This window comes from Anas acuta, chromosome Z (genome assembly GCF_963932015.1).
Source record: "Anas acuta chromosome Z, bAnaAcu1.1, whole genome shotgun sequence".
Classification (NCBI taxonomy): domain Eukaryota; kingdom Metazoa; phylum Chordata; class Aves; order Anseriformes; family Anatidae; genus Anas; species Anas acuta.
Genome location: NC_089017.1, coordinates 8,572,054 through 8,599,943, shown reverse-complemented (window position 1 = coordinate 8,599,943; position 27,890 = coordinate 8,572,054). Strand labels below are relative to the sequence as shown.

Genomic DNA, 27,890 nt, shown 5'->3' with positions numbered 1-27,890 from the left:
ATATGGACGTGCTTTAAACTATCATTCAAAAACAACAAAAAAGGATACAAGCGGCAATTCAGTTTGCTCACTGCCTTGCCTTTGTTTCTTCGACACCAAAGGGTTTATTTTCTGACTTAGGCATTTTTTTTCAGAACACTCAAATCTGACATTTGTTTTATACATGCAGACAGCAGCACATGCTAACCAAGCCCTGCCTCACTCCTACCTCAATGCAATAGACAAGTAACAACAGGGAAATGTTTGGAGTACAGAAAACATTCATGCATCCCTGTCAACTCCCGCATCCCATTCAGCACCAGGCTTCCATACATAGAAAATCAACTGCACATTTTCACAAATTTTGCCAATTGACAAGCTAATATCTGGCAGTGTGTTGCTTTCTGCTGATTAAAAAAGGTGTCCTGACTTGCTCTGAGCTTCTCAAAAATCACTCAGGCTCTTGAAGGTGGCCTTGAATATAAACCAGTCCTCCCAGTAAGAAGTCAGGAATACATGTGTACTAACTATGCTTTTGCAAGTCCTGGTGAAGCTGAGCCCCTGTAAAGATCACAGCAGCACACTCTGGTGACCTCTTGGCCTCAATCTGCTCTCCAAACAAGACCACAGGTGTGCATACTGGTGAGGAGAATGAAACAGGCCACAAAGCAAGGATACAGTGCTGTTTCTGGGCTCTTACCAAGGTGTGTACTGATCACAGCAGCCACATTTGGCCGGCATGCATGTAGCTCTTGGTGTTCATAAGAAACAGTCTGTGATTATACAATGAACTAGATTTTTCTCAGAATATTTCACTGTATATTTGAACTAGCACAGTACGTTCTAATTTGGCTATCCTATCCCAACCTTAAGAACAATGTATTACACCAAAAATTAAATGTAAATTAAGTTTTAGCACTTTATACAGGTAACTTTTTTTAGTGCATAGCCAACTCTGGAAATGATACAGTTACATTGAAAAAGGTGAAATACCATGTGTGTACCACATGGTTCACCAAAGTGAACCATAAAGGCACTTTTTCAAAACCTTATACACTGCTTAATATGAATTAAAATTACATGTTGAATGATTTAAGAGTACTCTGTTTAAATAATCTAAGCATTTATATATATTCAGAAACTTTATTAAACTAGAATTTCATTATAAACTTCTGTGCACACTAAGACACACAGAGACATGCATGTATGTATGCATGCACGAAGTGTGAAATCTATACATACATGTGTGTATGTATGTATGTGTGTAGTCATGGAGGACTCCAAATCTAGTTCTCCATCTCATGAGAAATTCTTCCTTGGTTCAAGGAAGGCAGCTGTTCAATGGATGTATCTGATTTCAGTCTGTGTAGTATCACTACAGTCATACATTAAATAAAACACAGCTGGATAATGCTCCACCTATTTCACCACCCTCTCCACTAACTGTTTAGCACTAACATCTGTTGAAAACAAACTTTATGAAATAGGGATATCATTAAAAAAAACTTTATTTTAAAATATTTGCACTTTAAGAAGTTCTTGTTAGCAAAGAAAGCCTCATGTATACTCAGATTTTAAGTATGAGATTTATACCTAGAGTTCAGAGAAACTTGCTCACTTAAGCCTGTCTTGCAAAAAACATATCACAAATACTTTTCATTTCATTGGTACAGTCCTGTAATTGCTGCTAAGAGATGGTGTAGGTATGCAGTTCATCTTTTCATCTATAATCACATGAGCACAGATATCTTACGGATTTTCTACAGATGCCATGAAAAATTTTTAATTGAAGTTAACTAGACTTATTATATGTTTTTCAGGAACTAGGGGAACTTTGGGTATTATAAGGGTGTTATGGCCAACTGTTTAATTCAAGCACATTTAAAGTGTATCCTTACAGTAGCACACCTTTTAGCAAACACAGACATGAAACAATCATTGTTTGTTCTTCTTCAGACTTTTTATGATTCAAGTCACTATTTCTACAAACAGAGCTACATATAAAAGCTATGCTTCACTGTACTGTATCTTTTTTTTTTTTTTACACTTCTCAGTTTCTGACAGATTCATGGCAAATATTCTTGTATTTAAAATATAATTTCTTAATAACATATACCAGAGCATGTTACACGTTTCAAAATAATTCGTGCTTTTATTCTACTGAACTAAAAAAAAAAAGAAAAAAAGAAAAAAACTGTTTTTAAGTTTATTTTTTCTAAATCAAAGTTATGAAACAGGTATACACAAGCATCACACAAAATTAAACTATGGGTTTTCTAGGACGGTATTGAATCTCTGATAGTGGTCAGTGACATAGGAATACACGACAATCCCACAACTATTAAGTAGGAAGAATTTATTATTCATGTTCTACATTAAATCTCTGGAAAATTTAGAAAAATTGTCATATTTAAAATATTTAAGATGAGGCAAATATTTTAAACAATAGTGGCAAAAATTAAGTAAATGAAAAGTTTGCTCTACTACATTAATGAGAAGAATCAAGAAAACTGAAGAGAACAGCTCTCAGTATTTTCTAAAATTCACTTCATAATATTCTTCATGAATATAGAAAGCTTTTTAAAAGTTATGAATTGATGAGAAGCATAAAGTCTGCCAGAAATACATCTAAATATGAAACTGAAAGGAGGTGAGGGGCCTATAAATTAACCCAAGAGAAAAAGCAAGCATATGCAGACAGAAAGTACCTAATCTTCAATGCACAGAGTATGATCTGTTCCACAGAGTAGAAGTCATTATTTCCTACTTTTTGTTCTTAAATAAATCTATTTGATCAAGTTGTAATTCCTTTGCTTTTGTAAGCATTCAAAAATACGGGACTTTTAAACTTCTCTAATAAAACAAACTTAATGACTACGAGTTGCACAGAAATGTACTTTTCACTGCTTCTATGAAATTCACAGTATAAACCTGCTGTCCATCTCCTCACTACCCTGAAGTGACATACTATAAACCACAATGAGAAACATTTGGACACCAAAAGAGCTTCCTAATAAACATGCCAAACACAAAAAAGTTTTCTAGAGTTACAAACCCTATCAGGTTCTAGATAGACAGACAGACATTTTCAGCTTGCTTGAGCAGTACACATACTACAGTATGTAAAAGCCACTTCTCTGATAAGCCAGATGACTCCAGAGCATCCGTCCTTTAACATTTTGTCTCTACATACAAGGACCATTATCTTTTATTATTATTCTCAAAGTTATAAAATAAATATACATAGGAAAATTTTCTGTAAAATAACAGAAGCTAGCTCATGAAGGCTCTTCTATTTCCATTTAGAAATAATTCATATCAGATTAATATTAATAACACTACAATATTAATACAGCAAATCATGTTTTTAATTAAAGCCAATCTCTATTTTTATTTATTTATTTATTTATTTATTTATTTTGGTACTGATATTCCTCCAAATAGTAATCCAAAAATAGAAACGTAATCCTTGTGGGGTAAGCCTTTTTTTCTTTAATCACACATGAATCTGAACTAAAATCCTTTATGCTATTTTCATCAGGGTGTGACAGAGTAAGATTTAGAATTCCTTTCATCACTAGATTAACTAGTGCAAACATTTAGATAGTTCTTAACTATAAACTGTTTATTACATAAGAGAGAAATGCACTTAGAAATATAGCAGGGCCCATTTTATCTTAGCATATGACTGTCAGATTCTTTACTGCAGATAGTTTCAGGGTACAGATAGTGATGTACTGACTAAACCAGGCGTATACAAAAAGGAATAATATATGAATCTGTTAATATTTGCTGCTGGCAAGCCCGTGTGTGATTTCCAGTTTCTGGAGCACAAATACATATGGAATGAAAGGGTGGGACATTATGGATATGGAAAACTTAAGGTAAGTTTGAAAGGGAAATATAGTATATTTGGATATCTTTCATCTCATATTTACACAAGAAATTTCCAGCTGTAGCCAGACTGCCCTCTTCAAAGCATGAAGCATGTTACATACTTCAGGGAAATTGAAAGATTTGCCTGATGTTTAGCTGTAGTACTCATTTCAGCAAATTTAAGAACAGTCATTCTAAATTGTTTCTATTAAATATTGACATTTCATTGGAATACTTTTAATGCTGTAGAGGTGCCCAAAATTATAGGTAAGCAAAACCAAAACAAAATATCCACTGCCAAAGTGATGAATAAATTTTAGCTGGTGTGAAAAGAGCGTAATCCTGGAATGCTGTAAACCATCAGATGACAAAGACACATTACAATCTCTGGCTAGAGGAACCAGTAACTGAGTAAGCATAAGCACAGTAATAAAGCTTTTTAGTAGACTGACACAAGACATGCATTTCAGGAATTCAGTACTGAGAGCTATGTCTATGTCACCATATAAGAAAAGCAAGCTGCAACTGTGCAAAGATCCAGCACTGTCCTTCTCCCAAAGCATGGGCATAAATCCCTTCACAGGACTTTCCAATTAATGGAGAAAATATTTACAGCAAGTCTCAGATCTTACTACTAGCTTTCACTACACTGTCTGGCAGCATCAGCTGTAAAATCAATCAAGACCAACAAAATAAAGTTTACAAAAAAAAAAAAAGTCCAAATAAGATTTGGACTTGCATTCCCATTCCAAAACAAAAGACTCACCCCATTCAAGCCAAAAAGAAGTATTTTACATGATTTTTATTACCTGAATCTGTGTTTTCAGATGTAATGTATTTCTTCAAAGTCTCTCTACTATTTGCAATATTTTTCACCTCTGAAAACTCTGCCTTAAAACATCTCTGAAGTTATACTGCCCACTACAAAACTAAAGCTTACTAAAACCCTTTCAAAGCAGAAGATCACTAAATATAGAAATGTATTTATCTTCCATCTATAAATCATGCAATTATTTGGAAAATACTTTTAACATGACTACCAGTAATTAAAAAAGGTACAGAGCTTAGATCTGCTTAACTTCAGAGCATACTGCAACATCCCACTTTTCTTCCCCTTATTTTTTGAGGATTAGGTGGTTTAAGGGTGTGTGGAAAACTGGTTATTAGGATTACTGCTTGATCACACCACTTTTGGGGATATTCATGTGGGCAGCCTACTAGCACAGTGTTGAATTTCATTATTATTGTGCATTTTAAGTTCTGTAAAATCACTTAGAGCTTTAGCTAAGTAGTTTAAAAGTGATCAAAATACATGAATTATTCTAGAAATTCAAAATCAAAATAAGGTTTTAAGACCTGCAAAAAGAAAACATTGGCAAAGCAATAGTTCAGCAGTACCACTGGAGATGCTTGTTTTGAGCTGGAAATAGCTTAAGAAATAGAATGGAGTAAAACATACAACCAAGTCTTTTATGAAACAAGAAAGAATGAAAATAAAGTTTAGCACTAGCTATAACATTCTGTCCCTAAGCACTGAATCAATTTATATTTAGTATTATGTTGAAAATCGTTGCAACTCTTCAGATTTGCACTACATAAAAAAGATAAACCTATTACTGATATATCTGTCAAAGTTAATTCCTAATTACTTACAATACACCCTCTAAATGCCTAAAGGGTAATAAAAATTACTACCCAATTTAATATAGCTAAAAACAAATAGACAGTGACAACAAAAAAAAAACAGACAAGACTTTGTGTGCATAAGCTGTTCTTTTGGTTCTTGAAGGCATATAAAAGAACTCACTACTCCTGACAAATTCTGCCTCCCTGACATCCTTATCAATATTTTTGTATCATGGCTGCAATAATATTACCATACAATACATGACATGTCAAACTAAGAACCAGGATTCAGTCTGCATATGCAGCGAAGCTTTGTATGCAATCCAGAGCTAAATGCAACCAGAAAAAGCTGGAAGGAAAATTCTCGTAACTGGTAGCTTCATCAGATGATTTGAAAGACTAACAAAGAAGGTTCACCTTCCTCACCCTAGTAACTCCCATTTGTCACTGAAAAACATCTTGATCCTTTCCTGTTTAGAGTGGAAAATGAGGAGAACTTTTTTGTTGATGATTTTAAAAGAGATTTTAATCAACTTTAAATCGTATTACACTTTTAAGCTACATATCAGGTATACTAACAGTCTTTACAAAAATTACTTCAGTCTTTAAAGAGAGCTATGAGATACTCCTATTTCTACACAGGAAAACTATGGCATAGAGGTTTACTGATTACAAGACACACTTCATTCTTAATGCTAAAGACTGGCTCCATGGATCACCTTGTTCAGCAATATATATCACTATTGGTCTTTCAGAAATCTCTGAATGGGCAAGCATAGGCAAAGATGAGGATTCTGAACCTATTTGAACTGCAGGTAAACCTAGTGGTTTTATTGCACTGTCCTGCAAATCAGTATTTTTCAAGGTTCTGTCTTATTTTTACCACTAATGCTCTCCAGTTCTCCACATTTGCCAAACACTTCTCAATGTCTCAGAATATTTAAATTGAGTGTTCTAATGTGTTATGTTATGATTGACTATTTCACACTATTGTTTCCACTACTCATTGGAAGTTTTAAGGAAGTTATTTTTTATGTCCTTTGAAGCTGTTATTTTAAGCCAAGTTGACAGTGTTCATAATATTTCAAACAAGCTGACAGATAGTTCTGCTAATGTGCACTGTAAATGCACATATACGTGAACCTTAAAGAAAAACCATGCACTGACTAAATAACACACATGAGAAAATAATACAGATTTATGACAAAACGAAAAAACCCTCTGAGGCAGGTGATTATAATGGATCATGATCGTGCTGAGGAAGTTTGGAGAAAGGCAAGGCAGAGCTGGAATGCATTTGGCTAAGTTCAGCATTAGCAAGTTACCAATGTCAGTGTAATGAAGACCAAAAATAAAATAAAAAAAAAAAAAGAAGCGTTCCTCCAAAAGTGTTTTTACTCTCACTGCATACAGCTGGGAGATTTGGAATTGCACCAGAAAAACAGTGGAAGCAGAAAAGTGAATGAAACACTTATGGTGTGTGCTACTAGTCAGAACTATAGAAGGAAAACTGATCACATACTGAAGTCATGGCCCTATGCACCGCAACACAATTAAAAAATGGCAGATACCTAGACGGCTCTAAGTGCCTTGGAAAAAACAACTAACTCATGACCCTAACTTAAAACAAACAGCTACTTTAGCTTTGACAAGGACAAGAGAAAAAAAATATATATTATTTTTAAAATTAAAATATATTTATATATTCAAAAAGATAATCTAACCGCACCATTCTGGACTGAATTCTACGTTACTGAGAAGTAAACATAAACGATTCCAGGCTGGTGATGGAAAACCCACTGTAAAAATCCACTTTGACTGCAGTGCTCCAGGGTTTACAAATAGTGATTACAATCCAAATCCGGCTCAATATGGTAAGTCAGTGCACAATATAAACAGCCTGTTTCCACTGCCAATGTTTCAATTGTTTAAGTGTTCCCAAGATGCTACCACACATCATCAGGGTTCCTGTAAGTCAGTTGTAAAGGCATCAAGTCAAGTCTGGAGCAGAGGACAATAAACCTGTAACCGGCAGTCAAACTAGGGTTTCAATGGAAAGGAAGTTTTCTGGGAGCTTTGTCAGGCAGCTCCTGCCAGCTTGCACACAGGCATAGGTTTGAGAGCCACTGGAGGAAGCGTGCTTCCTACTAGCACTGCAGCAATGTGCCTGCTGCGATTGAGGCCAGGGAACTGAGTACCCCTTTTCTTCTAGGACAGAGCATTATTAGACCCTCCAACCTAGCAGTGATAGTCACTTTTGCTCTAGGTACTCTTGTTCGCATGACTCTTCTCCTGTGGGAAAGCAGAGGCCTTATGTTTTTCTGGCAAAGAGAAACTTCCCTCTACCTAAGTTGGCTCTGCTGGAGGGTTGTCATTTCTTTATTTTTATTTTTTTTACCCTTTTCTGCATCTTAAATAATTAGGCTGGAGTAGGTCAACTAACATAATGGTTTCTGTCACAAATAAGTCTGTCTAGAAACCTTAACAAACTCTGGAGTAACAGGCAGTATGGATAGTACATGGTGTGAGCCACAACATCTGGTAAGAACACCTTCCTAGACTTAGTTTGTGCTGTTACTGTCTCACATGGAACAGTGGTATAATGCTCTTTATATTTGTGCTTAAATGTGAATATGACTTCAGAGAGTCAAAACAGGCCTTTATTGTATCAGCTCTGGCATTACAGTAGGGTGAACTATGTATGTGCCAAATCCATAGTTAAAATAATGATTTCAGAATCATTCCTAATTGATCAAGGATAAGAAATTACAGCAACTATTTTCTGCTTTGAAACACTGGTGGTTTTTGTTACAGACTCAATTGAGTCTTCTCAAGTTAAACACAAATGCTGTCTTAATTTGGACTTTAAACAGAGCTGGTATTGTAGTACAGTAAAAGCTGTGTACAGAGTTCTACACTTGTTTCGACAAAGTCAAAGAATATTTGATGGATGAGCATTAAAATTTTTCTTAAATCAGAAGTTAATATATCTGCTACGCATTCCTTCAAGCAGCTCACTCCTACTTCACAGCTTTGCCTATCTCTCTGTGTTATCTAAAGCTGCTTGTACCCCAAAAAGTGCACCACTTTGTCATAACTTACATTTTCTTGTTTGCCTTTACAAGAATCTCTGTATCCTGTCAAGCCAGTAAGTGCTTTCACCATTCCTCTCTGCAAGAGTCAATCTCAGCCCTGTCCTCCTTTTTCAAACTCCTATTTTGAGCACGTTTCTTTTTTTCTTCTTCTTCCTCCTCCTTTTTTATCCCTTCCCAATGGCAATATAAGATGGAGGCCTTTTCTTTTAATTATTGTTATTTCACTAAGTTGCATTTTGAACAGCCTGATTTTAACTACATGCATAGATTTCCAGTGCGTACCAACAGTTTTAACTAAGAATGCCACAGAAAACAATCTACACAGCTCCTTTACATGAAAGTCCTGTACGTTTCTTAATTATGCCAACAAAAGTGAAGGCAAAAATTCCTTAGGCTTTAAAAATGCAAACTCAAGTACACTATCAACATCATTTCCACTAGGAAATGACTTTAGTCTTGCTTTGGTATACAGGGGTCACCAGTTGGAAATTGCACAAGATGCACAGGATACGTCTTTAAATTATTCATAATCACCTTAAACTGCACTCAATCAGCATTGCAATATGTCACCTTATAGACACACTAAAGTTCAAAAGGAAAAGCACATGAAAAAGCAGACTACCAAGAGCACTATTGTTAAAACTACACCAGAAAGCTTAATATTTCAATACTGTATATGTTAAAATAAACAACATACACAGGTGATGAAAGCCAGTCTCTGAAAAATTTATTATTCTGTTAGAACAAGTTTACACTTAGGATGAATTCTCAAGCTTCATGCCATTAGGAAGTTTTACTGGGTTTATAGTGGAAATAAAAACAGAAATAAAAATAGATGACAATCCAAAAATACAGGCTGTACTTTGAATATGATCAACAGACTTTCTTTTTTCTTTACATCTATACATTTCCCCTTGCCTCCAAAGATCAAATTTAATTCAAGCTTTTTAAAAATCTCCCTAAATTGCCTGTTTGCATTTTTAAAATCAAGTGTTTTGAAAGATGAAGTTGAACAGATTAATACAACATGTATTAGTTCGTAATATTTCCCTCAAACCATCCTTTCCTAATTGTACACTTTCCAAAGACTTATGATGTCAGTTTGATTCTAAGGATTTTTTTCTCCCTCCACCCCTGCCCCCAACTTTTCTATATTCTTACTTTGCTTTTCAAACAAATTGACCCTATTCCCAGTTTCTCCTCCTATCCATGCCGTAAGTATTTATCCCATTGACATCGAAGGGATTAGGCATGAATTCCCTGGATAAGATGGGCATACAGCAGACAGTTAGTGATTAATTTAAAAAGCAGTAAAGTTTTGACTGGTGAATTTGTGCTCCACTTTCCAAAATTAAACCTTTGTAACTGGACTGTTTGTAGACTACTATACAAAGCAAAAGCAAGCAGTTCTAAACTTCAAATGATAACACAGTAGTAAGAACTGTATGCCTTCTTTATCAGACTCATTAACTGCTTGAGATTCAATTTTAAGTTGTTCAATATCAACAGCAGAAATTACCTACAGAGTATATTTCATAGTTTTGCACATTTAAAGAAATTGAAAAGTTCTGATTCTGACTTTTTCCGTCATTCCCATAAATTGTTCAAATTTGCCATAGTATTAAATTCCTAATTTTGGACAAAATTAATGTCCAAATTTTCTGCATTTAGCATTTAATGTGTAGCACAATCCTTGTCTTCACACGCATGGATGTTATTCTCCTCTGCCTAGTATCTGAGTAAATAACTGATTTTGGTATGAAGTTCTACGAATTACTGCGTAACATATACAACATCTCAAATAAAATATGGAATTACATATTTTAAATTACATAAGAACCAACAAAGTAGAGCTTTTTCTGCATATATTATATCTTAATTGAATAATATTCCAAATATGCATATGTGGCCAACAGCTATTTTTAAACAGACTGCAAAGAGTTTTCTTAGTGTTTTGTATTGAAGAGCAGCAGACTGAATGGTCATTCATTACAAGGCAGGGGAAATATTAAATCTTACCTGTGAGTTATTTAGATTTCAGGGGGAAACAAAGGGTAAAATATCAAAACTGATTTTATCAGCTGCAACATTCAACATACATTAGAAGTTAGTATTTTTATTACGTATACATTACTTACACTCATATTCCTATCCCAGATCTGGATGGAGCCATCTTGACAGCCAGCTGCAATAAGTTTACCGTCTCTGCTGTACGTACAAGTTGTAGGAATGACCCGTTTACCTTGAACTGATCGTGGCTTAAATACACTTTTGTGCTTTTTCTCATTGTTAACATCCCATGTTCTCACAGTTCTGGAAAAAGGTTTAAAAAGAGGTGTTTTAGGTGAAGTTAATGGACATAATAGAAATAATCATTTATATGATATCATCAAACATCTTTCACAGCATAAATGGCATATTATATTATTCAAATAAAAGTTGTAATGACAAAATAGCATCGAAGATGTGACATAGTAGTCATGAAACTACAGTGTAAGAATCTTTCCAAGTAAGAAACATCATATTCACAAACAAGCACGTGAAAGTTAAAAATAAAATAAAATAAATCCCATTCTTCCCAAGTTTTCATCTAAATACATGAAATTATTTCCTACTGGAAGAAATGACTAAAGATTAAAACAAAACTGCCTATGACAAACCTATTTTAAATTGTGTTTTAAAATACAGGCTTTCCTGTATTTTAAAAAGGCATTTTAAATTCTTAATTGCAATGTTATTGTAGTTCTTTTACTAATACTGTAGGTCTTCAGTTCTGAGGTAAAATTGTTCTTCAAATACTTTACAAAGAATTATTGATGCAATATTGTGTTGTGTTTTTTTTCTTTTTTTAAGTTGAGCTTTTCCCACATTATTAACAAAATACATCCTTTTTTGTTTAAATGGAAAAAGAGTATCTGTCTGGATCTTCAATGTTTCTTAGATACACAAAAACATCCAAATGAGAGAGAACTAAAACACTGAGATACAGGTGGAATCTTTAAATTGTCTTAGATACAAATGTTTTCTGTCCATTTAATACGCTGAGTTCTTTCCAGATAAAAATTCAAAACTCTTCTGGCATCTAATGCAGAGAAGAGTTTCAGGATTTGGCAAAGGAAGTAAGATCATTAATTTAGAAAGAAAGAAATCACTAAGTTCTCAGGACAACCTCATTTGTTTAGACTATACAAACATTGCCTATGATCCAACAGCACGTAATTCACTGGTCTTTACTAAAGCAAATACCACTTCAACAAGGCTGCCATTTTTCCAGAACAAGACACTGCAGCACAGCATTAGCAACTTCCACCAGAGCTACAAGACAGGCTACAAAGCTGACATTCATAATTCTAGGATAAAACTAACAAGAAAATCAGATGGAAATAGCTCATGGAGTTATATATAATTGCACTTTTAATGACAGTAATGAGACATCAGTAATCTGAAATAGAATGAATCTCCAGTTGTCCATAATAAAGTCAAGATTAGTGTCATTTTTAAAAGCTTCCTAATCTGTTATCTGTAAGGCATCATTTTAGTGTTTTGTTTGGAGTTTCAGCATAAGACATTCAACTGTTCTGATGTTTTGTTGTTGTTTTGTTTGTTTTAAGAAAACATTGGATTACAATGTATTTTCTAGGTCTTATAAAGAAACTTTATATGCTATATGGAACAAGTTGTCTATCAAGGGCACAGAGTTACCATTCTTGAAGATACTCAAAACCTGACTGGACACGGCCATGGGCTAGGGGCCTAGGTGACCATTGAATAAAATGATTGAGCTAGCTTTGAACAGGATGGTTGGATTAGATGATATTCAGCAATTGTTTCCATCCTCAGCCATTATATGATTCTGAGATTCCCCTTTTATTCTCCTCTCATGCTTTAGCAGTAATCATCTTAATGTCCTACCTTACAACCTTTTTTTTTTTTTTAAAAAAGACTTTGGTCCTCCTCTTTTTAGGGCTCAGTGTCCTGTCAAAACCTCAACAACTTCAGAATAGCATAAAGCATATTCAGACCTTATTCATTTTACATTTCAACTGTCAAGAAGGAACTAACACTTGAATAGTTCTGTCTGTTACATAATATAAGACGTAAAGGAAAAAAAAAAGGTTTTGATCCCTAAATCAACCATAGTGTCAGCAGATCAGAAGAGAAATCCAAGTTTCTTGCCCTGCTGCTTCTGCTGCAGACAGTTGGTAATACGCCCCCACATGTGAATTAAATGCCCTGTTAAGAAGGCCCACATAGCCTATAAATTGTTTTATAAGTGTTCTCTTAATGTCCCCTCAGCATTTTCCTAATGTCCCCACACTGAATATGTTGAATATGTTTATTGTTGCCCTGCTGCTATTTGATCTAAGTATAAAACTTCTCTAATAAAGGAAATCTTTTATAAGAAATCACCTATTATTTACAAACAGATCAATCGTTCCCAGAGAGCCCTTAACTCTTGAGCTAAGCCTGAGCCCTTTTCAAGTCAGACCTTTTAAGTGTTCTCATTTTTTACAGAAACACTTCCAGGTTTTATTTAAAAAAAAAAAAAAAAAAAATGGACATCATATTACAAAAATACAATGGACAAAATTTCAGGTTACCACATAAATCACTGTGCCCTTGTTATCTGACTGAGTGATCACAACATTAGGAATATAAACTATACATGTTTTATATTTTCTTTCAGACTATTGATGGACTAGAAGTACAGGACTCTCCGAAGGATTCCAGAGACACTTTCTCTGCTGCATTATAAGGGCCTTATTGCACAGTCTGAGTATGATGTAGACTAATTTGTTCTGACATTCCTGTTCTACTCTCCATGCTCTGTCAATAACCATCTCAACGTCCTGTCTTTCCTTTCAACAGGCACTTTGATGCTTTGCCCCTTTGTACTGTTTACACTTGAAACTTATTTGAGTCTTTTTCCAGTCCCTTTTCCTCACGACATCTAATCCTTCTCAAAAATTAACTCCTCCCATTCTAGCCAGAAGCAAGGGGGATAAACAAGAAAGGAAGCCCAGAAACCCAAATAATTTATCTTCAGGAGAATGTCTTTAAACTAGCAATATGGCAAACAACTGCTAATTGACATTGCTTCTGTATTTTCTCTCTTCTTGACCATCTGCTCTTGACCATCAGTCTCTATGCTGCAGCACAGCAAAGCCAGAGAATTCAATTCTACAATTTGGAATGTCTTTGTTTGTTTGTATGTTTTAGAGAATATTTTGGACCATTGATGCCTCTTCCTCCTTCTCAGACATAACAAAGTAATAACTGAGATTGCATTACTTTAGTCCCATTTTCATTTCCTATCTTATCCTGGGGTCAAATCTGATTTTTGTACTGAAACTAATAAAAAAAAAAATACCGTTGGGTTCAATCAGATCACTTCTAGGAGACTCCTTTTGAGCTAAAATGCCTCTTATTAAGAATATCTCCTTAGGCCTATAATAAGTGTGGCTTGAAAGAATAATGTTGTTTTACACTCTAGGTTGCAATACTAGAAGTATAAGATGAATAATGTTTACCTATTGATAACTATAACCAATGCATTTTTTGAACTCTACTGAAAACACAAGGCAAACATTTCCTGAATGAATTTCTTAGTCCCTGCTGGTTTTCCCCTCAAAACAAACTATGTTTAACCAAAATTTGTCTATTAGCAAAAACATTTTTAATTGTTCCTCCAACATGTAATACTGTTCTTTCATCACAGCCAATTTTTATATACTGAATGATAAACACAGCCATAAATCTTTTTAATTTCTCCGTCAAAATTTTCTTTTCAAAGAGAACTTCTCTGAAAAAGGCTCCACATAGGCAAGTTTAAATTTAACTTTTTAAATGGTGGATTCCACATCTGCAAAACAGATTTTGTAAAGTTTTTATATTTGCCAAGAGCAATTCAAAGCAACTTAGAAAAGGACGGGAATGTTCTTTTGGAAAGGTAACATGGATATTTTCCTGACCACTGAGAAGTTAAATGATCCATACTTAAATAAACAACTAATTTAATTACTGGGATCCTTTTTTTTTTTCCTCCCTTCCCACAAGTAGTTTTTCTCTCTCTTTTTTTTCCCTCTCATGCTCTTACAATGTTATGACTTAGTCAAAATTTCTAGTATAATTAATTATTGAGAATGCTGCTGTTTTACACAGATTATTAAAGCTATTTATGTAGCTATGTATCCCAGCCTGCAACCATGGAAAATGTCTCTAAGTCTTGATTCATCAAGTAATACTATTCTAACAGTCTACTGAAATTCAGGGAATGAACCAATTTAAACATTTTAAAACCTAACATGTCAAATTCTACACTAAGTTTCTCTGCCCACCCCATCTCTTCATTTCTACTGGACTGCATATCTCTCACGCACACTATTGAATGTTATTAGCATTTAATGTTAATGTTATTTAATAATAGTAGAAGTCTATTCTTTTGAAACTTACAGCACAAAAAAGCAACAGAATTCGTTACCACTGCAAGTACAGATAAAGGCCTAACTTTGTACATCTAGTAAGTGCAATTCAATGCCAATCTTTCTCATAAAATATAATGCCTTCCTCTATGATAAAATTTGACCAAAAAGGCTAGCTTGGAAAGCTATTGGTTAGTTTAAAACCACCATATAAATACTGCTACAGTTGAATTTATATGCAGAACACGGATTTCCAAGTCGTCTTAATCAGTGATAGAAAATGCATTTTATAAAGGAGTTAAATTTAACACTTAAATCAAAATGAAAAAACAAGCAAACAAACAACAACAAAAAAAAAGATCTTAAAGCAAGACTTCCATTATCTTTTTTTTTTTTTGACAACATAAAGCAACTCTACCTACACAGAAATGAAATTAAGAAACTTAAACAATATGTTGAAAAACCATGTAAAGTAGAACATGTAAAAAGAACAGACAGATAAGAAATAGTTGAAAAGCTCTGTTAAGATTCGGCACATATAGCGACATAAGAACATGTCAGCAAGAAAACTTTCAATATTGTATTCTCTTTGCCCTCTTTCAGCGGAACTAAGTTATAGCCTTCTCTTGAGCACATGAGATACAATGAAGGTCAAATCACCTGCCAGATACCAAAAAAAAAAACGTATACACATGCAGATGGAGAAATACAGAGAAACTTTCCATACTTGTTTGGCAGAAAAACTTGAAATAAGCTACCTACTCCCAGCATCTGAACAGAGTTAAAATAATTTAAACCAGAGTGAACCAGAGTACAAGAAAAGTCATATTCAGCATAAGTAAATTCATAACTATGGAAGAAACTGCCAAGAAAATAGACACAGCATTGTAATTTATAACAATTATTCTGCTTGTTAGTTAAATTATCCCAAATGTTAAAAAAAAAAAAAAAAATTAATATTTTACCAGAATAATAAACAAAACATCACAATTTTATTTTTGTGCAGCAAGTAGACTGAAGCAATTATGAAACTGTATTTTTCTGTATTTCCAAATAAAACTGGATATTCTGCCACTATTTAGATAACTACAGCTAAGTTATAATTACTATTTGGGGGTGGTGAAAGTAGATTCAAATCTAATGACAGTGAATGGGAACTATCCCCATTTTCTAATCTTTATGAATTAAAAAGCAAACCAACTCAAAACTGGAATGACACATATGTGCAACTGTTTGCATGGTGAGTAGTAGACTCTGAATTACTAAGCAAAAATCCTGCATCTAGCCAACATATGGAAGATCTGAGGAAAACTAGACTGGAACAGGAGATGGAGACAGACTATGACAGGGTTAACTGGGTAAAGAAATCAGAGCTCTTCGTGGAGGTCATGGACAAGAGCAGAGATGGAAAGGGACAAATTGGGTGAGGAAAATACAAGCATACCACTGAAACGCTAGGAGAAGTGAAGTAGCAAAGGCTTAGTTGGAGAAATTTTACAAGCCTCGGGGAAAAAATAAAAATAAATATTATGGGAATGAACATACAAATAGTAAAAAAATATATACAAGACAGAATATATGGTGAAAAAAAAAGCCCAATTGCGGAGAAAAACAAAAAATGTTAACTAAGCTAGATGGACAAAAAGCAAAAAAGCAGTAGCCGAGGGTATTCAGGTATGCAAGAACTATTCCAGCAAGAGTCTATACATCTAAGGACAAAGGATTAGCATTTCATATTATCAGTGCTGCTTAGAACCCAGAAATTCAGTTAGAAATCTCAAAACAGTGATAATGTTTTGAATACAGGATTACTGTCTGAGGGGAAAAAAAAACAGCCCCAAGAACCAATGCAAGTGAGTGAATTACATAAAAGAAAAATTATGTTAAATAAACCTTTAAACACTACTGAATGGAACTGAATGGAGAATGCACTGCACTGAGTACAATCTTTAAAACACTCAGTTTCTGCAGGAAATAAATTTAAAGGCAAATCACTGAGTCATTTTAAAAAAGTGAAAAAACAAAACAAAAACAAAAACCAAACAAAAATAAAAACAAAACACATGCTCTGGAACACTATTTAGATTCCTGAAAGAGTCAGAGTCATATAGAAAAAAACTTCAAACTAAGAAAATGGACTTAAAGGCATATACTGAAAACAGGTATTGCAGAACTCATTGGGTAATCAAAATAATTAACACAAGTGTTCTGAACTGTGTGGGGGTGTTCTGGTTTCCTTCTTGAATAATTTTTCTTAGGACAGTTTAACTCAAAATAGTTACAATGAATTCAAGGTATCTGAAACAAACAAACAAAACTTTCCTAGTCTGCTCTATAGGCAAAGACTGATCATGCCCATTGGTGCCCATATTCCTTATAAACCTTTCTCCCTTCTCAGCACTGTCCTGAAACACTGAATATATTTGATTGCATTAGTGATGAGCATTTGGACAACTGGACTACACTAAGGGAAAAAGATTCTTAAAAGACTTTTTAGCTGGTACTGACAGGTGATTTGCTTTGCTTCTTGTTGATGAAGTCTTCAGAAAACAAATCTGATGGAAGAAGGGTCATTTTTCTTTTCATCAGCCATTAGGCTGGTAATCATGAATGCCTGCATCTAAGTATATTTCTTCAGTTCAAAACAGCAAAGCATTTAAACAAGCCTCCACAAAACCATTTATGGGTTAGAGAACAATCCCCCGAAGATCTTCTCATCTAATAAGTAACAGGTTCAGTGATTTCAATAAATTATAATAAGTATATGAAAAAGTTTATGGTTCTAGTGCTGAGCAGTTCTTTCTGCTTGCATTCTTTCAGAAGAAAAGTTCTTTTAGCATTTGGGTAACTTCCAAACTATCTGCTGGCACACAGCGACAGGAATACATGCAGTAACATCAGGAGCAGCCCACCTTCATAAGGAGACTAACATGAACAAGTGAGCACAGACCCAACATAAGCAAGCAAAGCTACGTAAAGAAAAACAAATTCTTCTGAAGATGGAGAAGTTTGTACATTTGCAGAATAATCATTCAACTGTAAAAAGTTAAATATACTTTTGAATTAATAATAATTTGGTCTACGTTATGCCATGCTACTTCAAAAAACGAGAATTGGTATTTTCCTGAGACTTTGCAAACAAGAAGAAAAGTCCTTCATTTATTATTGCAGCAACATCTAACTTCAATGTTATTATTTCTACACAGAATATCAGCTGAATTGGATGTACTAGATGACTGACTTCTGAAAGCTCTAACAGTAAAAGGAGGTACGTTTTTACGCCATTTTCCAAACTGGGCAAAAAAGCAATCAACTGAGATCCCATCTCCTACACAATAAAGATAAGAGTGCGATGTAATCAGTCTTGCTATGGGGTACATCAGATTAAGATCAAAGGGAAAAGCTTAGGGTAAAGAACATCTCCACAGTTCAAGTTACTGTCACCTGCATCAAATGAAATGACTCAAGAGCAGTCTTGCATGCTACAGCAAAAGCAGCAAGAGAAAATCACTATGAAAACAGGATGCTTTCTAAAGAGCTGATTAGTCATGGCTATAAAAGAGTTAAGGTTCACTTGGATCTCTAGTGGTCCTTCACCCCAATAAATAACTGATTCAAACTAACATTCAGCAGCACTCTCCATTAAAACAGTGAAAAAATCGACTGAAATTTAAACTGTTGAACAATGTAAATCTCAAAAGCAACACCTCTCAGCTGATACTATAGACATCACAAATAGACTTTGTAACCACTTTTACTGACATCTTAGATCTCACTCAGAGACACATTTCTGCAGCTCCCTTAGCAACAAATAGCAATTGAGCAGAGCTGAAGAACAATGCTGTTTTTTCAATTTTGTTGTGTTCATTTTTGTTTTGTTTTTAATGTGTTATGATTTTTAAGGTTAAATTATCTATTCTAAAAAATGCGAAGTTTAACTCAGTTGTACAGATTAACTACATACTTGGGGAAATAGAAAATGTTTAAAGTGAGATTTTATGTTGTAATATAATTTCCACAAAAAAAATAAAATAATAAAAAAAAAATATCTTCTAAAGACCAGGCCAAACTACAGCACATAAAAGTGTAACAAATTACAAACCTCTGTAATTATTATATTATCTGAGATACACACCAAAGTATAGAATACTTCCTTCCTCATCACAAAAATTAAGAAGGCAGAGTATTTTGTAGAGAAGACATGTTTTTTGTCATGGTTTTGGCTGGAATAGAGGTAGTTGTCTTCATAGAGGCTTGTATGATATTGTGTTTGGGATTTTTGATGAAAATAGTGTTGAAAACACACCAACATTTTAGTTGTTGCTGAGCAGTGTTTGCACTTAGTCAAGGATGTTTCAGCTCCTTGTGCTGCCCAGCCAGTGAGGGGCTGGGGGTGCTCCAGGAGCTGGGAGGGGACAGGCCAGGACAGCTGGGCCAGGCTGGCCAAAGGGATGTCCCGCACCGTGTGGTGCCATGCTTGGCAATAAGAGATGGGGTAAAGAGGGAGGAAGGGGAAAGGAGGAGGATGGCGTTCAGAGTGATGGCGTTTGCCTTCCCAATAAGCTGTTAAGCATGATGAGTCCTGCTGTCCTTGGAGTGGCTGGGCAACCTGTTCTAGTGCCTCACCACCCTCTGAGTATACAATTTATTCCTTATATCTAATCTAAATCTACCTTCACTTAGCTTAAACCCATTACCCCTTGTCCTGTCACTACACGCCTTTGTAAAAAGCTACTCCATCTTTTCTGTAGGTCCTCTTTAGGCACTGGAAGACCACTGTAAGGTTTCTCCACAGCCTTCTCTTCTCCAGGCTGAAGAACCCCAACTCCCTCAGTCTGTCTTCATAGGAGAGGTGCTACAGTCCTCTGACCATCCTTGTGGTCCTCCTCTGGACTCACTCCAACAATTCTATCTTCAGAGGCCTCAGAGCTGGGTGCAGGACTCTAGGTGAAGTCTCACAAGAGCAGAGCAGAAGGGGACAATCCCTGTCCTCTCCCTGCTGGCCACGCTGCTTTTGGTCCAGCCCAGGACATGGTTGGCTTTCTGGGCTGCAAGTGGATATTGCCAGCTCATGCTGAGCTTCCCATCAACCAGCACCTTGAAGTCCTTCTCTGCAAAGCTTGAAATGCTATTATGCTTGGGATTGTCCCAACCTAGGTACAGGACCTTGCACTTGGCCTTGTTGAACTTGATAAGGTTTGTGTGGGCCCATACCTCAAGACTGTCCAGGTCCCTCTGGATGGCACCCCTTCCCTCCAGCATGTTGATGGTACCACACAGCTCAGTGTCATTGGCAAAAATGCTGAAGGTGCACTTGATCCCACTGTCTCTGTTGCCAACAGAGATGTTGAACGGCACCAGTCCCAACATGAACCCCTGAGGAACACAATTCATTGCTGGTTGGATGAATCAAGCCGTTCACATCAAGATCTTGACCACAACTCTTTCACTGTGACCAGCCAGCCAACTTCTTACCCACTGAGTGGTCCATCTGTCAAATCCTTGTCTCTCCAATTTAGAGACAATGATATCGTGTTCTACAGGGTCAAATACTTTGCACAAGCCCAGGTAGATGATGTCAGTTGTTCTTCCCCTATCCACCAATGCCGTAACCCCATCATGGAAAGCCATCAGGTTTGTCAGGCACAATCTGCCCTTAGCGAATCCATGTTGGCTGTCATCAGTCACCTCCTTATTTTCCATGTGCCTTAGCAAGGTTTTCAGGAAGATCTGCTTCATGATCATGTCAGGCACAGTGGTGAGACTGACTGGCCTGTAGGTCATCTGTTCTTCCTTTTTTTCATTTTTTGAAACATGGGGGTTATGTCCCAACTCTTGTAATCAGTGGGGACTTCACCAGACAGCCATGACTTCTCAAACATGGTGAACAGCAGCTCAGCAACTTCATCTGCCAGTTCTTTCCAGACATACAAATGCATCTCATCAGGCTCCATGGACTTGAGCACTTTTAAGGTCCTTAGACTGTCTTGAATTCTACCTCACACGATCCTACATTGGGTGGTTCTTCATTCTGCCAGTCCCTACTTTTGCTTTCTGTTACTTGCAAGAGAGAAAGAGCCACTTGCCAGTACCTTGAGTACCTTAGTCTTCTCCATACCATTGAGTACCTTAGTCTTCTCCATATCATGGGTAACCAGGTCTTCTGTTTCCTTCCAGAGAGAAACCGCAGTTTCCCTAGTCTTCCTTTTTATCACTGATGTACCTAGAGAAGCCTTTCTTGTTGCCCTTGATGCCCCTGGACAAATTTAATTCTAACAGGGCTTCAGCTTTCCTAATTTGATTCCTGGTTGCTCCAATAATTTCTCTGTATTCCTCCCAGGCCTCCTGTCCTTGCTTCCATCCTCTGTAGGCCTCCTTCTTTCTGCCTGAGTTTGGCTAGGAGCTCCTTGTTCATCCATGCAGGCCTTCTCATGTTTTTGCTTGACCTCCTCTTTGTTGGGATGCGTCGCTCCTGAGCTCAGAGGAGGTGATCCTTAAATATTAACCATTTTTTTTCAACCCCTCTTCCCTTCAGGGCTTTGTCCCACAGTAGTCTACCAAGCAGATCCCTGAAGACGCCATCTGCTCTCCTGAAGTCCAAGCAAGCTTGCTGTGTGCCCTTCTTGCTGCCCTCTGGATCCAAATCTTCACCATTTCATGGTCTCTACAGGTAAGACTGCCTTTTGAGCTTCACACTCACCACTAGACCCTCGTTGTTTATGGTCACAGCACCTCTCCTCACTGGCTCCTCTATCACTTTGAGAAGGAAGTTATCATCTACACATTCTAGGAACCTCCTGGACTGCCTATGCCCTACATTGCTGTCCCTCCAATGGACAGGGTTCTGGAGGAGCAGGTCTTGTGAACATGAGGCTGCTCCTGTCTGTCTACAGAGAGTCTTATCCTCGTGGTCTTCCTGGCTCAATTGCCCTCTGCTCACACTGTAACGTTACTACTACTGCAGAAGTCACTACATTCTTCTCTGCCCTTTGCATAATGCTAAAAGTCTAAAGCAGAAAGTTAGTGGACAAATCAGCATTAGATTTTATCACTTCTGAGGATGAAAACCAAGGGACTTATTTTCTCTTATCAGTTATGTTCTCCACATGGGAGAAAATGTTTATTATTGTTTTGCTGGAGTTGGAAATGTGTAGATTTAAAAATACTGAAGGCAGAAGATAAACAATTTGGAAAACATTTTAAACAATCTTGTTTTCCTTTTAAATAAAAAAGAACAGAGAAATGACTTGTTTCAGAGCCCAAGGCGATAAAACATTGAGTATCTCTAGAGTTGGAACATGTTCCTTTGTAGTGCTTTAATCTTCTGTCTGCCTTAAGCCCTGAAATTTCAGTCTTCAGAAATCTGCCTTTTCATTTACTACACAGACTTGTACTAGTCATTCACTACACATACCTGATCAACCTTTTCTAATTTGGCCCTACTGCAAGCAAGGATTGAAATGGTTGATCTCCAAATGTCCTTTTCAGCCTAAATTATTCTGTGACTCCAGACAACTCAAAAAGGGTGCTTTACAACATCTTTAGAGCCTATGAATATTCTTGGCAGGAACCTACATTTCTTCTAAACATCTAAAATGCTACAAACCAACATAAATCTGTTCAAAAGCTAGTAAGAATAGAAATAAATTTTAAATAGCTGCAAGGACATACAAATAGCATCAATATCACTGACTTCAAGAGCTACTGGGAGGACTAAAATTAGCAATGGATATTGGGAAAACTGCGGAAGCCTAAGCTGATGACTTACGTCACTTGTTCCTACTTGTTGTGCTATGTCTTCCTTCTCTGCTCATTTCCTCACTCACAAGTTCATGTGCTTAGCTAACAAGCAGCTATCCCCACACCTGGTTGGATATTCCACATTAATCAAGGTTTAACTCCCTGAAAGTGCTCCTGCACAGGTCAATCAAGTAGCAGGTAAATTCTCAACTCTGGTTGGTTTTTAGTTTGTTTGGTTTTGTTTCTTCAGCATAAATGCTCACCTCTAGCCTTCCTTTTTGCCTACGTTAGAAGCTACATTTTAATTTCTTTAATTTCTTCTTCATTTTGCAAAAAGCAAATTCAGAGTACTTTATATGTTTAGCTCCTTCCAAGTACAGCAAACATAGCAAAGAAAGTTTTCCAAAAATAAGCCATTTTTGGAATTCAGCTTTTAATTTTTGAAGGATTTCATGTTTAAAATCTAAACGTTTTCTCTTGAAGAAAAGGAGCCCTCACTAACAGAAACAAACAGGTCCAACTTGGTCCCGGATTGAAATTTGTCCCTTCTATGATTTCATCAGCCCTGGCACCCTCAATTTTGTGGATTGTTAACATGACTTTTAAAATGGCATGATATGTCAAAACTTCTTGCATCATCTTTGATCAGTTGTTTAGACCCACAAGCCACTGCTGATGTTATGATGTTCAGTATAGAAGTTCTTAAACTGTCATTCAGGTCTTATACGGAAAAAGTAGAACCATCTTATTAGAATTACATATAGCCACTGCAGAGAAGTCAGTGTCAGAAGTATAAATTCACCAGATCAGCTACTGGTGAAATACTGCTAAGTTGTAAACTGAGTTTACAAAACCAGTTTTATTTCCAAATGCAGGGGTGTTTCCAAAGCGTTTCCATGTCACCTCTAATGAAACATGAACAACTTCACATTTTTAATAAAGTCACTGTGTTTATAGATGCAGGATATATGTGTATTTCAAGTGACTTCGAAGGAACTACAAGTTCTTAATTTATCGTTCACCACCACTAATTGCATTTCCTTGTTTTTCCTGTAAGAGCTTCTCTGTCTTACAATGATAAACAGAATAAGCCTCCACTATTCCATATAAAATAACAACAGAAATTTGGTGGACCGTGGATAGTATGAAATTCTAAGTTTATCATTTCAGAGAAACACACTGATCTAGTCTTGGAATCAACAAATAAGGGTGGGGCAGAATCTCAAAAATAAATTGAAAGATCAAAGTACAATGCTTAACAAGAAAACTAAGTCTTCAACAAAAGTTAACATTTACATGAGCTGTAACGTCAAAAACACTTGATTAATCAATTCCACTTCAACCATGTGATGTGGAAAGTAGAGTTTTGTGTGTGTGTGTGTGTACACATACACATGCCTGGAGTTTAAAATTAAAACCATTCCATAGGGTCCAGGGGCAAAGCAAAAGCCACACTTCCACAGAGTCAATACAACAGCAAAACCTGCTTAAATAAATGAGAAACAAAATTGTCACTTTTTGAAGTAACATGCTTTGGTCCCCCATTTTATCTGCATTGCAGCAGGAACTTTTTAATCTATTTTAAATCTTCGGTTCTTAAAACAGATAATCTGAAACGGTTTGAACCCCTTAAAAACTGAGTTATGTAGTAAAAGTGTCAGTTGAAAAAGCTCTCAAATGCAAGCTCTTACAAGTGACTGCATTTTTTATTGCAGCAGCTAACATTTTAATCAAGAAAAACTTCAGAAAAATATTAATATAAACGTACATAGTTTATAAAGACGAAAATAGCTTTACTAACCCTTTTGTAAACATAGAGCTTTCAGCAAGGGCCAGCACAGTCATTATTCAAACTCCTCTTAACCAGGCCTGCTCATTTGCTGTGCTTTCTTAATCAGCTCTGCACTGAATATATCTATAAATAGATAAGTTAATCTGGGAAAAGACATCCTCATATATCTGGAGTGGACTTCACACCTTTACACATATCAGGACAAAAAGCAAACTACTATGCCAGTGCAGAGCATGCTACTAGACACGTGCAAGATACTAGCAATGTCTTGATGAAGGCATTCCTATATTATGAATAAATCTCTAGAGGTGATTTTTTTCCAAATACTTGTTATTTTGACTAATCAGAGGAGACTTACACAAGAGCAACAGAAGTATACCCCAGCACAACCACAATGCAACCTCTTCCTGCCAAATACCATGCTTACATGCCAAAGGATGAGAACTAAGCTGTTCCAGGGATTGAAGTAAGAAAAAAGTTACCAGAACTGAACGTAATTGAAACATGTAATTCCTAAACCACATTACTGGAAATAGCTCAATTGCTATGGTTGAAATAAAAATCAACTATGTGAGGCTAGATATGTTGGATATAAAATCCTCCTGTGTAATTTTATTTTCATAAATGTCAATTCTGCCTTACTTTTATGTCATGCAAGTCTTGAGAACAGGGTTTTAGATACTCTGCACAGTATTTTAATGTAAGTATTTAAGCAGTAACTCTATAGTACACAGGGTGTCTCATATACTGGCTTAACCAAGTTTGTGTGGAAGAAAGTTGTGTTTTACACAGGTAATAACTGAGACAAAAACCTAAATCTCTCTGTCATGCGGAAAAAAAAAACAAAGACGTCATGTATCTTGGGACCAGGTACCAAATTCTCAGTTCCTTACTCTCTGTATTTATTTACACACGTCCTCAAAGAAACATTTGGTTTCCTTGAAGCCAAATACTTTTCTTACTTCATATACCTCTAATGTTCCTCCTGGTTTGAGTTTTATGAACGTAGCACTAGTCACATACATTTACCATTCAATTCTAAATAATATCTGGAATAGTTTGAGAGTGCCTTTTTTAAGCTAATTGCCAATTCAGTCATTACAAGAGATAAAACTTGTAGGGATCACTACCTTAAAATCTTCCTATGAATATGCATGGAATACTGCTTTATAGAAGTATGTGTATTTCCAAATAAATATGCAAATCTACCAAATCTCTTCTGCCTTTAGAAGCCTTATGGTATTTTACATTTTCCCACAACCTTAAGCTTTTCAAATTAGTAGGCAGTATGGGTACTTTAACTTTCATTCAAAAGAACTGCAGAGAGCTTGAAATATTAAGCTAGGCTCAGAAACAATGACACAAGTAAGCAACCTGATAAATATTTAGCTTATTTGCATTTTGAACAAATGGATGTTATTACATATCCACTTGAAAATCCACTTGGCATTGCCTAAGGCATTATCATCAGGCAGTTTCAGTGTTAAATCATTCATTTCATCTTCACCTGATGAGGTAGCTCTTTAAACCAAACCACTGCTCATCTGCTTTAGTAGAAAGTTAATGTTCACATAACTCATTCCACCAATTCTATAGTAAGAGCGCTAACCTTTAGCAGAGAATAAGAAAAGTTAGTGAGATTTTAAGTGAAACAGCTGCTTGACAAGTGATTGTTTCCCAAAATATATGAACCTGCAAAACCAAACAATGATGCTATTACTTTTCACATCCAAAAATCAGCCATTCTAGAGTCACTGAGATAGCTACTACTGGGTGGCTAGTCCTCATGTAAACATATGTGGAAGTTACTAAGTGCACTAGACATACTTTATCTACTTGGAAAAGTTTCTACAGCAAACAATCCCTGGCCATGGACTATGAGCACACTCTGGTCCTCTGAGGCAGTCTATCTGCATAGAAGTGGAAACTTATTCCACACTGTATTTAAATGGTAGTTTTGATTTCATAGTCTTCAGAAGACAACTACAAAAACATGTTTTTATATTTGCACTATATTTGTTCAGTATCCTTAAAAATTAACAAACAAACAAAAAACAACAAAGAAAAAGCACTTCAGACCATGGACAGACAGGTTGGGATGAAACATCAATTCATAGACTAAGAATAACATCCATTATCAGAATTATTATAAAAAAGGATGCAAAAATGAAGTTATTATTAAAAAAAAAAAACTTCTTGTTTGAGAATTTTAGCCTAGAACAACTCTGTTTAAACTTAACTTATTCACTGGAATTTACAATAAAAATGCTGATAGAATAATTAAAGCTCAAGTGTGTATCACCAAAGAAAGGGAAGAAACATTTTTTTCTTCTCTGAAACTCTTCTGTTATCTGTTATTCTGTTAACTATCCATTTAATTCACTGTGAATCACAAAACAGAAGGAAACTACAAATGCGTATAAGTAAATTATTTATTTTGAAGAAAGAAATGTATATGGTATAATACATTTATGATGACAAAAGAAGATCTGTATCTTATCTCACCAGACGTTCAACCACAGGAGACTAAAATGTTTGCCAGCCGGTTTTAAATCATGCAGACACCAATGAATATAGATCTTAATTGGAAACTTCCATTTAACAAGTTTCCACTAACATTAATGAGCTAAACTGAAGAATATCAATCAGCTATATTCTGTCCTAGCAAACACATTTCACAGATTACAGGTCTGGAAACATTTCAAGAAAGAGATGAAAGGTTACCAAATTCGAACTAATCCCTCTCGAGAGAAAAGCTTAATTAGCGAATATTTGAATGATAAAATTAGCTTTAAAAATTGTTATTGCCATACAGGGATTGTAAAACAACCAACTGGGGAATAATTCAGAGATGGTAAGAGGGAAAAAATAGGTCAATGAAGAATTGGTTGGTAATACTGTGAAGGCAGATTGGTTTTGAAGAAGTAACATGCAATCAAAATAGGGTATTTTTTTAATTAACATACAACAGAGACTACCACTGGGCCCATTTCTCACCAAGAGTTTCACATGGACAACTCTATTACACTCTAATATAGATCACGTGTCAGCTTCTTCATAGCTTCATAAAGTTGAATAACTAACAGACATTCATAGCTCAAGCCCTAAACACTTACCCATAAGAAATTAAGTCTCATGTCAGTCACATGTCACATTAGTTAGTCACATTGATTAGATTTCTTTTTTCTTTCACAAAGAAATCTAGATGCATATCCCAATCCCAGGTGTATTAATTGGTGTTTTTTAAGCTCACTGGTTTGTTTGTTGATTAAAAGAGAAATTTAAATCACCATTTTTTATGCAAAGGCCACAAATGGTTAAAAAAATAAAACACAGAATTCCTCCCTTAATAATCAGTTC

At 35.7% G+C, this 27,890-nt stretch overlaps 1 protein-coding gene across 1 annotated transcript in view; it reads right to left on the bottom strand.

Moving 5' to 3' along the window:
• The window catches only part of WDR70 (WD repeat domain 70), a 137,245-nt gene that overhangs the window by 49,363 nt on the left and 59,992 nt on the right, over window positions 1-27,890 (bottom strand). Inside the window, exon 10 of the mRNA XM_068667967.1 lies at window positions 10,715-10,889. Coding sequence (XP_068524068.1) covers window positions 10,715-10,889 — 175 coding nt within the window. The remainder of the gene's footprint in view (window positions 1-10,714; window positions 10,890-27,890) is intronic.